A 15,065-nucleotide genomic window follows, 5' to 3' on the forward strand; every position below is an offset into this window, starting at 1 on the left:
TCAATAAGGTATCTTTAAAAGAAATGCACATAAAATTAGGTTATGTACTGATCAATTGCTTAAAATTTTCTGACCAGAGGTTCCCAGGTAGCTAACCCTATAGGCAGGGTTGTTTGCTAATTTAGTGTTCATGGAAACTTAAACACAACTCTCATGAAAAATGAAAAAAAGATTGTATTTAGATATAATCTCATGTGATGAAGTATATCATCTCAACCCCACATCAGTGCCTACCTTGGCTCCCTGTCCTCTCCTACTATGTGGACTACAGAAATCTATTAAGGATTGGGTAAGTTGGAGCTTTAATATCACTGTTTGAAATAAATGAACAAAGTATATTTCTCTGCCTGCAACTATTTGGGACTGGTTTAAAAAGAGAAGGGACCTGCTGCTTTGATAATAGAAACAGTGGGAAATCCTTTGTCCTAGGCTATTATAAAGGATATATATGTGTATATATACACACATACATATAAATTCATATAAATATAAAATTTCATCTTCTAGTCACCTTCATACCTTCTTGAAGCATCAGGGAAATTCATCGACTTCCGTGTTTTTGGTGTAGAATCATGAAAAAAATAACTACATTACAAAAAGTAGCTAACGACTAAGAGGACTATTAATTTTCTCAGTTTTTACAATGGCTGTATCTGCAGTAGTTAAAAGCGATGAAGATTCTGGCAAAAGTAATAGTAGTGACAATATAAGTCTATAGCTCCCTGTGAAATGTAAGAGAGAGGCCTGTTTTTCTCAAGATACTTGTTTTTATGAACAGCACTTACATCAGTTGGGGTTCAATATACAGCACTGGCTTTTATGAATAATTGTAGTATAGTTGGGTACACTGTATTAGGTACTTTACTTACATTCCTTTACAACAGTGTCTAATCCTCACAATAATAACTCAAGGAGGTATATGTTACTGGCCTTGTTGCAGAGAAATTCTGAGGTCCAGAGTGTAAGTAACCTTCCCGTTGCATAGCAAGTGAGGCAGTTTGGACAGAATCCAAGACTGCCTTACTCCAAAGCTGGTGTATGTCTTTCCCAGAGTGTCCTCATATAAGACAGGCTATATAACTTGTAGGCCCTGTGAAAAATGAAAATGCAGGGCCCCTTGTTCAAAAATTAAGAATTTTAAAACAGCAACCGCAGAATATTAAACCAAGGGCAGAGCCCTTCTGAGTGCAGAATTCTTTATGACTGCACCAGTATCATGCTCATGAAGCTTGCCCTGCCACCATGTTCCACCATGTTCCAAAAGTCAGTCGCAGTGGGACTTGGGACTCTGTAGGAGATGCTTCTATTTGTCCTTGCTATGATTCATGCCTGTGCCACTGTGGAAGCACTGCTACTTTCTCTTGGCAGTCTGAGTGCTTTTGCTTCTAACAAAGATTTCGAGCATCTGTGGAAACAAAAACAAATACATAAACATAGACAAGTTGCCAGTCTCTTGATAGGTGATGGATAATGATGGAGTTTTAGGTTAAAAATATGGATAAGACAGACAACATTCTTCTTTGCCATTTTTCTTTGAAATATCTTTGATTAAATCTACAATTTAATCAAAATTTGATTTTGATTCTTGTTTTCTTAATGTATACTTCGGTTCTCTGAATAAAGTGAATTTGTGTTCATCATTCTTTCTCTATCACTTTTTTTTTTTTTTAACATGATTTATTTAGCTTGACATTATTTCCTCACAATGGGTTTTGTTTTTCTGTTTTTCTGTGGTGCTGGGGATTAAACTCAGGACCTTGTGTAGACTTGGCAAATACTCTGCCACTAAGCCACATCCCTAGTCCTCTGTATCACTTTTAAGGGTACAGAATTTTGCTTGACTCAAGCTGAGATATAGATAATCCTCATTTAATACAAGGTGTTAGGACTTTCTTAATTCCTGTTCTGTTCTCTGTCAAAGCTAGCTTAAGACCACTGTCACTGTGGTTCCACCTGCTGAAAAATTCAAGCCTTTCCTTACTCCACTTTAGCATTTATGGTTTTCAAACTTAGTGCCTAACTGTACAGGCTGAGTGGGGAGAGACGCACATAGTCTAGGGGAAAATGATTCTCCATTTGGGTCAGCTTTTCTTCCATGAATCTCTTATTCCCCACTCAGGAGTTCAGTGTCCCCTCTGGGAGTCTGAAGCCATTGGATTTGGCCAAGTGTTAGGAAATCAGATTAAATTCACCATACTAAAATATATAGTGAAGTAGAGTTTGGTTTCCTTCTCCTAACACTTACCTCACAACCAACACTGCAGGCTTTTTTATCTTGCTGTTTGTCTTATAGAGGGAAGCTTGTCAACTCAACTGCTAATGAGTCTTAGCATGAGCTATTTCCTCTTCCACCTGGGAAACTTCATTGTACTCTCTTCCTAAAGGCACACAACTGGACCCCAGATGCAACTGGCTAATTAAAAACAAATTATGCATTTTAAAAATAGGAATGGTTTGTTCTTGATAACTGTAGGACAATATAACCACCGTGTATATAAGACTGACTGCAAATTAACTTCTGAACTCCATGTCTGATCAGTGTTCAGTTTATTGCTTGGGTAATACAAGCAGCCACTCATACCTGACCAAAATTAGAACTCAAAATTAGAACTTCCAGTCTCAGCTCAGATCTTCCTTCTCTCTACTTCAGATTATACTGTTTCACTGAATTTTGGCAATAAATATTCAGGACTCTCCAATAGAGAGATCTTTTCTGATATGGAACAAGGAAAACTCAAAATACATCAATGAAGTCAAGACACACCTGTTCTTCCCGATTGAGTCTTTCAATTAGGTTGAATTAAGAGGTAGGCCAGGGCTGTAGTCACATAAAGCTTTTGTAGGATTGGGAAAAACTGAGTCCACGATGGCTTCCTTGGATAAAGAGTCTTGATACTTGTAGAATAATAATTCCATGTATTCCAAGGCCTTTCTAGTTTCTATTCTATAAAGCATTAAATGGGATTGTCTTTTTGAATTTACATATACTTGAGAAACATTTCTCAAAGTATTTTACCTTAAAGCACCCCAAAAAAAAAAAAAGAGAAGCAGAAACTTGTAAAAATACATCTTTAATAAACATCATGAAGTACAGTACACTTTTATTGAGGTTTTACCTTGCAGTTTACAGCAAACATACTATCGATTATAGCATATATATGTACAAGTAAACTCAGGTTCTTGTTTTGTTTTTCTCCCATAGCTGGATAAACCAAATCTGGTGCACCATACCTAACATTTAAGGGTATTATCCAAGTCAGTTTCTGTAAAAGGCATTTAACAACAAATTATTCCCCATCACAATGATAACCTGATGAGTGCTCAAGAGTGACTAAAATGAACTATAAATACTTGCTTTCCTTTGGTGGCTTTAAAAAATAGCAAATCTGAAACACTAAAAAGACATAAGGAAACAGCTGTTTCTTTTGCCAAGTGAATCCACAATTAAATACTCACTTGTGACAACAGATTGTGAAGCCAAAGGATTCTCAATGTTTATAGTTCTAATTCCAGGAACTAAAAACTATCTAGTCTACTTTTCTTTAACATTGTTAATACAAAGACCAAGGGGTGGTGGAATTCTTGATCCTCATGAACCAAAATTGAGTAAGATAAGAGACTGAAACTAATTAGCAAAAGGGGAAAATTAATATTAATCTCCATCTTCCATTGTCTTGGAATGATCAAGATTAGCTACATCTGAGAAGAATGAAAACAATGACAACTGAGAGAAATCAGAAGCCACAATTTAAAAACCATAGATTTGCATGCTTTCTACTGAGGCCATTTAAAAATTACACAAATGGATTTATTTCTATATACATAAATTAGTGTTGGAATTAGGAAAAAAAAGTTCTCTGTCTCTATATATAATCTATAGAAATATCGGAATCATACTCTCAGATTTGTAAAAGATGCATAATAATCTGTTTACCATATAACTAGCTGTTTGTAAAATCTTTAACAGTTAATAAAATCCTTGCAAACATAATGCTATATGTGGCAAATCACACCAACTAAATAAGCAGCTCAAGTTCATAGGGGTAAAGACCCAATATCCCTGAATTTCTAAGTGTTATCTTAGTGTTAACATGGTTTCATCTAATTGATACTGCATCAGAGGAGATTTTTTAAAAACCTGTCCCTCCTTAATACATCACCATACTTTCAGAAATGAAAAGGGTACAACTTAAATTTCTCTACAACTTTTGCCCATTCTCAAGAATCTGATATAGTGTTATCACAGCATGTAGGCTAAGGTAGGTGCCCTAAGTATTCAATGAACTGAAATAAAGCAAATTTTCAGAGTCCGGGATATGCTGGTAGTATACAATTTGTCTGTCAGCAAGTCTCATCTCTGGCTGAAATATACATATTCCCGGATCAATGACTGAGAAGTTAAGGCCACCTGCTAATGAAGTCAGACTGTTCCCAAATTGTCAGGTAACAGTTTGATCTTTTCTATAAGATTAAAATTTCTTCATGGATGGGATCAGATCTCCTACTTTTCACGTATCTTCTAAGGCACCTACTAAAGTGTTAGGCAGAGATATACGCTCAAGGAAATAACCAATGATGGGGGCAGAAAATGAATCAAAGGCAAACATGGTCACAGCAAAGGCATCCCTTACTTCACTCTCTTACTCAAGGAGCAACCAGCAGAGTGAATCTCTAATGTGCTGAAGAACAGATTCATGCCCCCTACCATTTACATCTAAAAGAGAACAAACCACTAGGTTTGAACAGTCTTTCAATTTCTCTTACCCACTAAGAGATTGATTATATGTGGTCATGAGTACAGCTTGGATGGATGGAATGTGGAAAAAATATTTTTTCTGCCTCAGAGGAAGCACCAACCTGTCACATGGTATATTTTAACTTCAGCAATTTATGGAATCATTAACTTTAAAAATAATGCTAAATGTTATCCATAATAGGGATTTAAAATGTTAGTCTTTACTATGAAATCACTTAAAATCCATTTTACTTTCAAACATTGGTATGAGGTAGAAGATAAGGAATTGGCAAAAGAAAATAACCTTTAACACACTGAAGACTATTCAATACAATTAGCCCCCAAAATAAAGTTGAAGACTTAAACTGGTAAATTATTGACTACTGTTAAAATATTACCCTCATTTGAAGGAAATTTCTTATATTTCAAATTGTCTTTCTTTTTCCAGTATTATATAAGGTATTATAGAAAAGGGATGACATACAATCTAAAATACTCATAAAGATTGTATAAAACAGCTTCTCAGTCATCACTCTTTGCCATGTTGTTCTAAATCACCACAGTTGTGACGCAAGTCCTTTCCACTTAAATAATTGGTCAGATATTAACAAGGAAGTTAAAAACCCTTCCAGTATAAGAAGCAAGATAAAAGGAATGTTTCACATTGAAAATAATGTAATTTACTCCTCATAAAAACTAGCAGCACTTTATTCTAGCAGGACATACAAATTTGGCTTCAATGACTGGTTAGGAACACAGGAAAATGTATATACTCTTTACATGGGGAGAAAGCGAGGCTATGAGTTTGTTTTTTAAACAATTAACTATCTCCCCATTAGGTAGTGTGTGAAACTACTGGAATGTCAATTTCAATGGCAGAGAGACGGGATCGTGCTGAATAGGGCTGTGAGTAAGTGTGCATACTGGGAGGATGGGAGTACAATGGCTGCCAGAAAGGAGAAGGCAAAGATTTGCATGCACAATACCAAATAAACAGTAGAAGGGAAGTCATAAAAAGACCTCCAGCACTAGCGATAGTGACATACACTGCATAGTCAAATGTAAAGACTGGCTCAAACTTCTTGTTCAGATGAATGTTATAAAAGATAACCCAGATGGATGGAGAGAGGCTCACATTACCTGCCATAAAAAAGAGCAGCCCAGCCACCAGGTGGCAGCCTGCACTATTGACCAGACACTTGGCTAGTTTGATGTTAGGCACGGAGGACCTAAAAGCTGTGTTACACATTCCAATCAGGCAGAGCAGCAAGGCACCCATTGCTATCAGGATGCTCAGGGGCAGGGCAAATTGGAGGACACGCAGGTCCAGCTGATCAACTGATGAGTACCAAGTAGGGTCGTACATCAGGCAGTCACTGCTTCCGTCGTATCGGGCACACTTCACCCACAGGCCTGTGTAAACAGTCAGGTTCTTCTCATTTCTGTTGAATGTAATCAGTCGTAATTTTCTCCAGTTGGGAAGCAGTGTGCCTGCAAAGAGGCCTGCTACTGAGGCGATCCCACATAGAAAGGAGAGGACTGTGGCTGCATGGACATCCCGACAGCCCATGGCAGGCAGGCTTGTGCAGTACTTTCAATCAGACTGTAGGGTGACATACAAGAAGAAAAGGCATAAGGGGACAAAAGCAGATTATACAGAAAGGGTGTACCAATTAGCAACAAATCTAATGAGGAAATGTTGATGTGAAAGGGGAAATTTCTTTGTTCTCTGTACAGTATAAATGTATATGTGTGATATGTGTGTGACCTCAGGCGCACACACATATGCTTGGTTTCCATTGACTATATAAAATCTTTAGTCGTCAATATTTTTCTTCACAGTTACTCAGAGGAACGACCAAAATGATGTCAAATTATCTTAAGATCACACCTAAAATTCTCTTGGTTACCAATAATCCATTCAATACACAAATATCAATCATTTTAGATATCAGGCACTCAAACATATAATAAGGGCAAGAACACTCATCAGCTATCAATTAGCTGCAAACACTACAAATTCAAACTCTAATGCTCGTGCTAGCGAAAAATGAGACTACGTAAAACAAAGATGAAAGTAGCTCATAAAAGGCAAAGGCAGAGTGGGTGGGAACTGCCTCTGAACCAGAATGCTTGGTTCTCATCCTCACCTCTTCATACTTACTAGCCAGTTGACCTGGGATCAGCTATAGAACTTTCCTGTGCCTCATATCCCTCATCTGTAAATTGGAGAAAAATAACCGTGCCTACCTCACACAGTTGTTCAAAGGTAATATAATGTCATTGTGCTACGCGAAAGCTTACTTAACATTTGGAGATCAGCTCAGTGCTTTCACTCTGAAGAAGTTCAAAGAACATTTGTTGAATAAATGTTACATAAGAAAAAGCAAGTTCATCTCATTTCTACATCTTGAGTACACTGGAAAATTATTAAATGTAAATGGACTCATCTCCAATGAGTGAGTAAAGTGAAAAGATGAGAACAAGGGTCTCTAAAATTATCCTGCTCAATTACTTCCTGGATGATTCAACAGGACCCAAGTGCTTTCAGAGTACTCTACAGCACTTGGTGGACATTATACAAACTACTGTTCATCCAAGATGAATGCCAAGATTTTTGAAGTAATGACACCTGTCTCTGCTATTATAAAAAACACTGTACCTTAGCCTTTCTCTCATTCCAAATTAAAAGTCTGTTTTCTGTATATAATAATCCATAAACCAGCATCTTACTCAAACTACTTTAATAAGGCAGCACATTTACTTTTCTAGATAGAGCACAATGAAGGAGCAAAGGTTGAGAATAATTTTTACTTCTGGATATGGTATGGGTGTTTACAAAATCCACTGTCTTTTGCAGGATCGAATATGATCTACTGAGATGGTGGAGTAGCATTCCCAGGAGGTCAGGGTTAGAAAGACAGCCATGACCAAACTGCAAACAAACTGGATTAGAATATGATTGTCCTGTTCCAGTGGGAGGACACACACATATTTAATCCAACCTATGAATTAGTAATAATTTTATTAAAAATTATATGCCTATATATATGTTCAAATTATATATATATATACGTATAAAAATAAAAGCACAGTTTAAGCACAAATGAACTCAAATTAAAAGTCCTCAAATTAAACATGGTTAGTATTAAGTTCTTTTACAGATATTAGTTTGCTACTTATTTATTATGTTACCTGTCAGTATTATCAGAGGTTGCAACTGTGTAATAAAGTTTTATGAATGAAAAGACAAAGGAATTATATTTCTAACTTTTTTTTCTTCATGCAAACTAGAAGAAAACTGTCTTGTTTAATTTTTAGCAGCCAAAGACCTTTCCAGTCATGGAAACACTAGTGCAGATTTGATGTTTACATTGGAAAAGGATAATAATAATGCCATGCTCCAGAATTCAGTCTCCTGAATGAATGAGTTTTTGCTCATTCATCTGTCTCCCCTATATACTGTGAGCGGTTTGTACAATGCCTGGCATGTAAGTATTTCTAGGAATATTTAAATAAATGAGTAGCAGACCCTATACCAAGACCATAGCAACTCACAATGGTGGGCCATAGGTAATGTACAACTAAAAAAGGAAATAGGTTTGAGTAAGCAATCATTCATTCAATGAGTATTTATGTTGTGCTAAGTATTTTGAATATACAAAACTCTTTTAGGTCCTGGAAAAATACTGAGACCACTGAGAGTTGGACCTTGCTTCTAATGTGTTAACAGTCAAAAAGAATATGTTGTTTAATGCAAAGTCAAATGCTGATATGAATCAATTGTAAGAATCTACACAATAAGTGATTATTGCTAGGTATTAAGTGAAGTAATAAGGTGTATGTCCATAAAAATTTACCACCCAGGGTTAGAGAAAGATTGAGCAAGGAGAATGAAGATTTGATCAAAGTTGTGGAGACATAAGAAAAAGGTTCCCTCTGTTTCTTTCAAAGCTTCAGGATAACCTACTTAAAATCCTAACCCAATCACAATTCCTTCTTCCTTCCAGAGGCAGGGACTATAATTGAGATTTCTCTATAAACTGCAATCCAAAGACAATAAGAAACAAGATCAGGATAAATAACTTTATTATTATAAATTCATTCCTATAACTCCTAGCCTACAGAATACAATGTTTACATTGGGAAAGGATAATAATAATGCCACATTAAGGAACAGGGGTAGGCCTATTTATTTTAGTATTAAAATGTGTTTAGATCCTGCAACAAATCAATAAGACGTATTACATCAGTTCTCTGAACCTGCTGTTGATGAAGCATTAATTCTGATTTTGGAACTGACTGAAAGTTTTATTTAACAGAGTCAACAAAGACCAACTATGGCATTTTTTTCCAGGAGAATATTATTAACCTCAATTCCTAAGCTAAATTTCAACCCTTATAACTTCCTTTGGTAGCTTTATTTTTTTATGCCCTATTATTAATTCCATATACCTATGATTTGGTAAGTCATATATCCCATTAAAGGGATAACACCTAATGGAATAGTTGGGAAAGGAATATGTTTAGTGTTTTAAAACTGAAAGGTAATTGACTTCCAGATTAGGATGTGTTCATACTTGAGAGTAAAAAGATCTCTAACTGCTTGTGAATTATGAGAATTATGTAATGTTTTCAAATATAAAACTGATCATGTCATTCCATTTCTTCCCATTCAATAGCTTCCCATTTCCAGCAGAATAGTCTCTAAAATTTTAAATCCTCCCCATAATTTAAACCATCTATTTGCTGCCCAAATTTTCAAGCTTCCTTATACACTGCTCTCCCATCTATACTCTAGTCTATATAGCCAAATTTCCCATTTCCTAATTTGGGTAAGGACTTTCCCACATGCTACTCTTCTTTTAGAAATTTCTTAATCCCACCTTATCCTTTGCTTAGCTAACATCCATTCATCTATCTGGTTTTCAAGAAGGCTTACTTGAAACCTTCCCCTTCCTTCCCCTACCCCAGGTTATGTTATGGTAGTACCTTTGTACTTTTTCTTTAGTAGCAATGATCATGCTTATTATTACTCATTTGGGTATTCCTCTTTCCCACCAGATTATGAATTTTAGGACAGAGATACCTTTGTTGTTTTATTAAGTTCAAAATTAGCACACAGAAGGCACTCTCTTATTTACTGAATGAATGAGGGAGCAAACAGAGGATCCATGGCCTGGATACTGCAAAAAGTTACAAATTTACTTTACTGGCAGTTCATTCATTTCACTGGGAACAATTCATTCCATCCTGTGCTATGAAGCTTCCAAGCTGTTTATGGATTGTGCCCTTGCTTTAGCAAATCTGATGAGCCCTCAGGTCATGGGTGACAGTTTTCAAATGGATCCCTGAACAATCAGATGTGATGGGCTTATTGTTTCCATCTGGGGAGGCAGGTTGGTATTGTCATCCAGGAGACCAAAGACCCCAATACCAGTCCTAACTTGTCATTTACAAACTGAGAAAGTTACCTATGGCCTCTGAACTTGAAATTTCTAATCAGTAAAATGTCCCATAAGGTGGTTGTGAGATGGGGAATAGTAAAACCCTTTGAAAGCCAGAAACAGTCAGAAATTTAAGCCTGTAATAATTAGTAGTAGGTTATTTACTTTCTTCAGGAAAGAATATGCTTTTATTCTGGATCCTCAGCAAACAACCACAGATGATTAGTCATAACAATGACAAAGCATTCTCTTTGGAGTAGTTACTGACCAAATTAAATAAATACACTGTTTCAAAACAACCACTTCACATTTGTCTTTTGACTATCTGCTCCACAGTGATTTTCAGAGAAGTAATGGATAAAATCTGGTACACAATTAAATGTTATCAAAGATATCATTTTGAATAAAAACATTTTCAAAAGGTCATCTTTTCTGTGGTTTTGAAGAGTTCAAAGAAGGCTGGAGTAGGAATAGTAGCTAAGAGCTTTAGGAATTCACAAACCCATTATGATTTTTTCAAGGACAATTCCAGGGAACAGCTATAAAAGACATATGTCTCACTGCAGTTAAATTAATTCTTTATTTCAACACTGGCAGTCTTTTCTACCTGTAATTTGGGTTTTCTTAGAAACAGTAAGTCATCAATCATTGCACTCACAAGGCTGTCCTCTGCCTTTATTTGGTTTAAGAAGAGGGGGAAAAAAGCAATAACTAACTGAGGTAGCAGGAGGAAGGGAAGTAAGATATAATCAAAGGATGTACTTACTCTTTGAGGCACGTGAAGTTCAAAAACAGCTTTAGTCAACTGAGAAGAAACCCGTGTACATCTGAACATACAGTAGAGATGATTTGGGCCTAGGAAATAGGAAAAATACCCCCAAATAAATATAGTACTTCTCTAAAAACTCAATTTGAATTCATATGGAATTAGAAAAAATAATTAGCAATCACCCAAAATGAATGAAATGTTATACTGAGAAGACAATTTAGTGGGATGTAGCTCCATGATAGAATGCCTGCCTAGTAAGTGCAAGGCCCTGGGTTCAACCTTCAGCATTGGTTTAAACACACACACACACACACACAAAACCCAAAAACAACAACAAAAAAAGTTAGCCTACTCTTAAATTCATAAATTGTTGTTTTATTAAAAAATAATAACAATTTTGTGATGTGAGAAGGATAAAAATCACTTTAGTGCCTTGGAAATATATGATCAATATTTAATATTTTTAGATCCTTTTCATGACTACAATGAAAAGGGATTAGGAAACTATACAGTTGTATTGGAAGCCAAAGAAATACATCGTTTTAAAAGGCTAAGACAACAAAACTAAGAGCTTTAGGAATTCACAAACGCATTATGATTTTTTCAAGGACAATTCCAGGGAACAGCTATAAAAGACATATGTCTCACTGCAGTTAAATTAATTCTTTATTTCAACACTGGCAGTCCTTTCTACCTGTAATTTGGGTTTTCTTAGAAACAGTAAGTCATCAATCATTGCACTCACAAGGCTGTCCTCTGCCTTTATTTGGTTTAAGAAGATCTGCACTGTGCATCCTAAAATTTGCAATTTTCAACAATGCCTTTTTTTTTTTAGTTTATAGTTCCACTAGTGGTTCAATCTGCCATTTTAGGATGTTTTCATATCTCTACTTAACAATCAGCAATGTCCTCTTCAAATACTATCTATCTCAAACAGGTAGGGTAAGATTGAGAACGTATATCAAGTTTCCTGGATTAAGGCGTTTATCATGAGCCTTAAGGCAGAGATTTCAATCAAGTTCCCCCGTTCCTCATTCACCTATGAGTCTTTGAGTTGTTAACAAGCATAAATGCTTACTCCAAAGTCAGAGGAAATCGTTTTATAATAAACACCACACAACTGGATCCCCGAACAATCACTTTAAGGGAGCACATCACGTCTGGTCGTTATCTAATGAGAAGACTGGTCCCTTCCAACACAGAACCTGAGCTCTGGAGAAATGCAAATCAAGCTCCCTGGGTAACCTATCTTCCCTGCCCTCCCTTTGAGTTTTGTCATTAGGACGCCCACAGCGGGCAGAAAGGGAAAAGCGCGGTGGGGGTGAGCAGTCCTAGTTAGAGCCAATGGAAAGAGACCGCAACAGTGACTGTGGACGTTCTCAAGAGCAAGCCCATCCCTGCAACACTGAGTGGGTTTGAACCGCGAGCAGGTCATCATTACACAACCAGCCTCAGCTGGTTATTCAAAAATAGCAACTTGCAGTCCGCACCGCACACCCCAGCCAGTCCAGCTCCAGGCCCTCAGCTTCTCCAGCAGCAGTATTTCCATACCCCTCCGCACAAAATAACATTTTAAAGCTGTATCAAATCCCTCCTCACTCGATTTTCTCGTCCACAAATTGTGGCCGTTTTCCAATGTCCCTGATTCCCTTCGACTTAGTTGTTTTACATAAAACCCCCAACTACTTATGCAAAAGACTCCGAAATTGGAACATTCTTGACCACACCTACCTGTTCCTCACAGCCAGGGCATTTCACTCGCCCACACAGAGGAGCCTCTTGGAACGTCTCCCTCTCCGCGTCCCCGGAAGTGCGTTCCCAGCGAAGAAGCCGCCCGGAGGCTCCTGGGAACGCAGGCAGATTCTCCCGCAGCCCCGCACAAGCTAGTCCTGGACGGCTGGGACTACAGCTCCCAGAGTGCACCGGGCCGCCGACCGTGGGCAACGTGCCCCGCCTTCCCCGATTCCTCAGGCACTTCAAGTCTCTTCTGGATTTGGGTTAAGGGTTTAAAACAAGTGCGCGCGCTACACCAAACAAAATTGAGAGTCGTTTTGACTACCCAAGCCAGTATTTCCTATTAAATGTGACTTGCCCGTAGAAGGTTAGCAAAAATTCCTGAATCCGTAACCCCCCACCCCCCTGGAAAAGAGTTCAAACTCCAGAACCATACAGTCTATGTTAGTATTGGGCTCTGGTATATGTTGATTGAGTGGTCCTGGGCAAGCTACCTCTTGAGTTACCTAAGGTTATCTGTAAAAATGAGGATAATATTACCTACATCATACGGTTGTCTTGAAAATTAAGAGACTCCAACGTTATTATGTGCATGTACAAATATGTAACAAATGCCACCATTATGTACAACTATAATGCATTAATAAAAATCTGGAAAAAATAAAAAGGAATTAAGAGATTCAATAAAGTGTCATGCATCTAGCTAGTTATTAGATCTTTAAAATAAATTTACTGAACCACAAAATTTCAGCTGTCCCATTTCTTTTTTTGTTGTTGTTGTTGTTGGATTCTCTTACGCATAAGACCTGTACTGAAGAACATTTGAATTTAAAGGATTCCTATATAGCACTGATCTTATTTTTGGAAGAAAAAGGTTGCTGAAGTGTTAGATGTTTACTACTTCCAAGTGATATCCCTCTCCTTTCAAACACACACACACACACACACACACACACACACGAAGAAAATGTGGCAAATGTTGACAACTGTTGACTCAAAGAAGAGTCAGCATATGGGTGTTCATTGCACTAGTCCTTCAAATTCTCTGCAGCTTTGAAAATTTTCAAAATAAAAAGGAGAAAAAGAATCCATAGTCTACACAAAAATAAAGGATTACATCCATCCCTTTACCAATCTAACCCTTTATGACCTTGGATAAATTAAGTAAACTGCACCTCAGGGGTCTCATCTGTAGTAACAGTACAGCTACATCATACTAATCCTCATAGAGAATATACAGAAGTTTACAATAGTCTGATACATTAGCATACATTATGTTGCTCTAATAACAGTGGGATTGTTGCTCATTAAAAAAAAAAAAAAAAAAAAAAAGGCCATTATCTGTTCACTGCTAACCTCCTCATTTGCCATACTGCTTCAGAGAATGAATAAGGTTATTTAGGGCCAGAACAATCCAATTCCAAAACCTGACTGAGAATTATAACAATAAGGAATAAAGCACTGAGTAGTGAAAAGATACCTGGATTCAGGTTCTGGACTCCAGGCCAGCTCTTGCAACAGCAGATGGATGGTGGGAATGCAAACTGATTTGGAGATAGGGTCTTTAAGTAAACAAATTAAAATGAGATTATTAGGGTAGACCCTAACCCAATGACTAATGTCCTTTTCAAAAGAAGTAATCAAGAGACAAAAAGCACAGGAAAACTATCATGTGAAGGTGAGGCAGAGATTAGGGTAATGCCAATGAATGTCAACAGACCATCAGCCACTAGGATAGAGGCATTTAACAGCTTCTCTCACAGCCCTTAAAAGCAACCAGTCTTGCCAGCACCTTCATCTCAGACTCCTAGCATCCTGAGCTGACAGACAATACTTTTGTCTGAGCCCCTCAGTCTGATTATGTTAGCTCCAGAAAATTAATAAAGTAAGATTTTAAAAGTTTTGAGTATTTTAAAAAGTGAGCTATCACTTAAAAACTGTTTGGTAGGGCAGGGGATATAACTCAGCGTCAGAGTGCTTGCCTAGCATGTGCAAGGCACTGGGCTTGATTGCCAGTACAGCAATACAAATAACATCATCATTGAAAACTCTTAGGTAGCTGGGCTATAGTCTCAAGCTACTCAGAAGGCTGAGCAAGGATTACTTGAGTTCAGGAGTTCTAAGCCAGTCTGGGTGATATAGTGAAACCCTGTCTCAACTTAAAAAATTCTGTCCTTGATGCTTGCTTGTAAGATAAATCAATGTACCTATATTTTTAAAAAAAAGCTAGAAATTAGCAGTATACTACTCCATGGGTAGGACCATGGCACATTTCTGTCTTCTTTAATAAAATTACTAGTGAGAAGGGAAGGAAACTGTATGAAAAGATTTTCCTATAATTAGGGTAATTGAAGGAATTTGCTTGCAATTGTTTTCAAAT

The 15,065-nt window shown here is 37.1% G+C and overlaps 1 protein-coding gene across 4 annotated transcripts; it reads right to left on the reverse strand.

Annotated features, from left to right (window-relative positions):
• Nucleotides 1-228: 228 nt before the first annotated feature.
• Nucleotides 229-13,406, reverse strand: CLDN12 (claudin 12). 4 transcript variants are annotated; one of them, XM_079151720.1, is made up of 4 exons: nucleotides 12,683-13,406; nucleotides 10,949-11,037; nucleotides 5,876-6,338; nucleotides 229-1,405 (listed from the first exon to the last, which is right to left on the reverse strand). In XM_079151720.1, exons 3-4 carry the CDS (start codon nucleotides 6,303-6,305, stop codon nucleotides 1,386-1,388), a joined length of 450 nt encoding a protein of 149 aa, XP_079007846.1. In that variant the 5' UTR covers nucleotides 6,306-6,338; nucleotides 10,949-11,037; nucleotides 12,683-13,406; the 3' UTR covers nucleotides 229-1,385. The 4 variants fall into 4 exon arrangements, with proteins under 4 accessions (XP_079007846.1, XP_079007845.1, XP_079007844.1 ...); XM_079151719.1 differs by lacking the exon at nucleotides 229-1,405 and adding an exon at nucleotides 6,900-6,954 and having other exon boundaries at nucleotides 3,055-6,338; nucleotides 12,683-13,404; XM_079151718.1 differs by lacking the exon at nucleotides 229-1,405 and adding an exon at nucleotides 8,706-8,778 and having other exon boundaries at nucleotides 3,055-6,338; nucleotides 12,683-13,404.
• Between the last annotated feature and the right edge of the window lie 1,659 nt (nucleotides 13,407-15,065).

This window comes from Sciurus vulgaris, assembly GCF_902686455.1.
Source record: "Sciurus vulgaris genome assembly, chromosome: 8".
Taxonomy (NCBI): domain Eukaryota; kingdom Metazoa; phylum Chordata; class Mammalia; order Rodentia; family Sciuridae; genus Sciurus; species Sciurus vulgaris.

Bases quoted from the DNA above. Each gene is read 5' to 3' on its own strand.
- CLDN12 (XM_079151719.1), bottom strand. From the start codon at position 6,305: ATGGGCTGTCGGGATGTCCATGCAGCCACAGTCCTCTCCTTTCTATGT.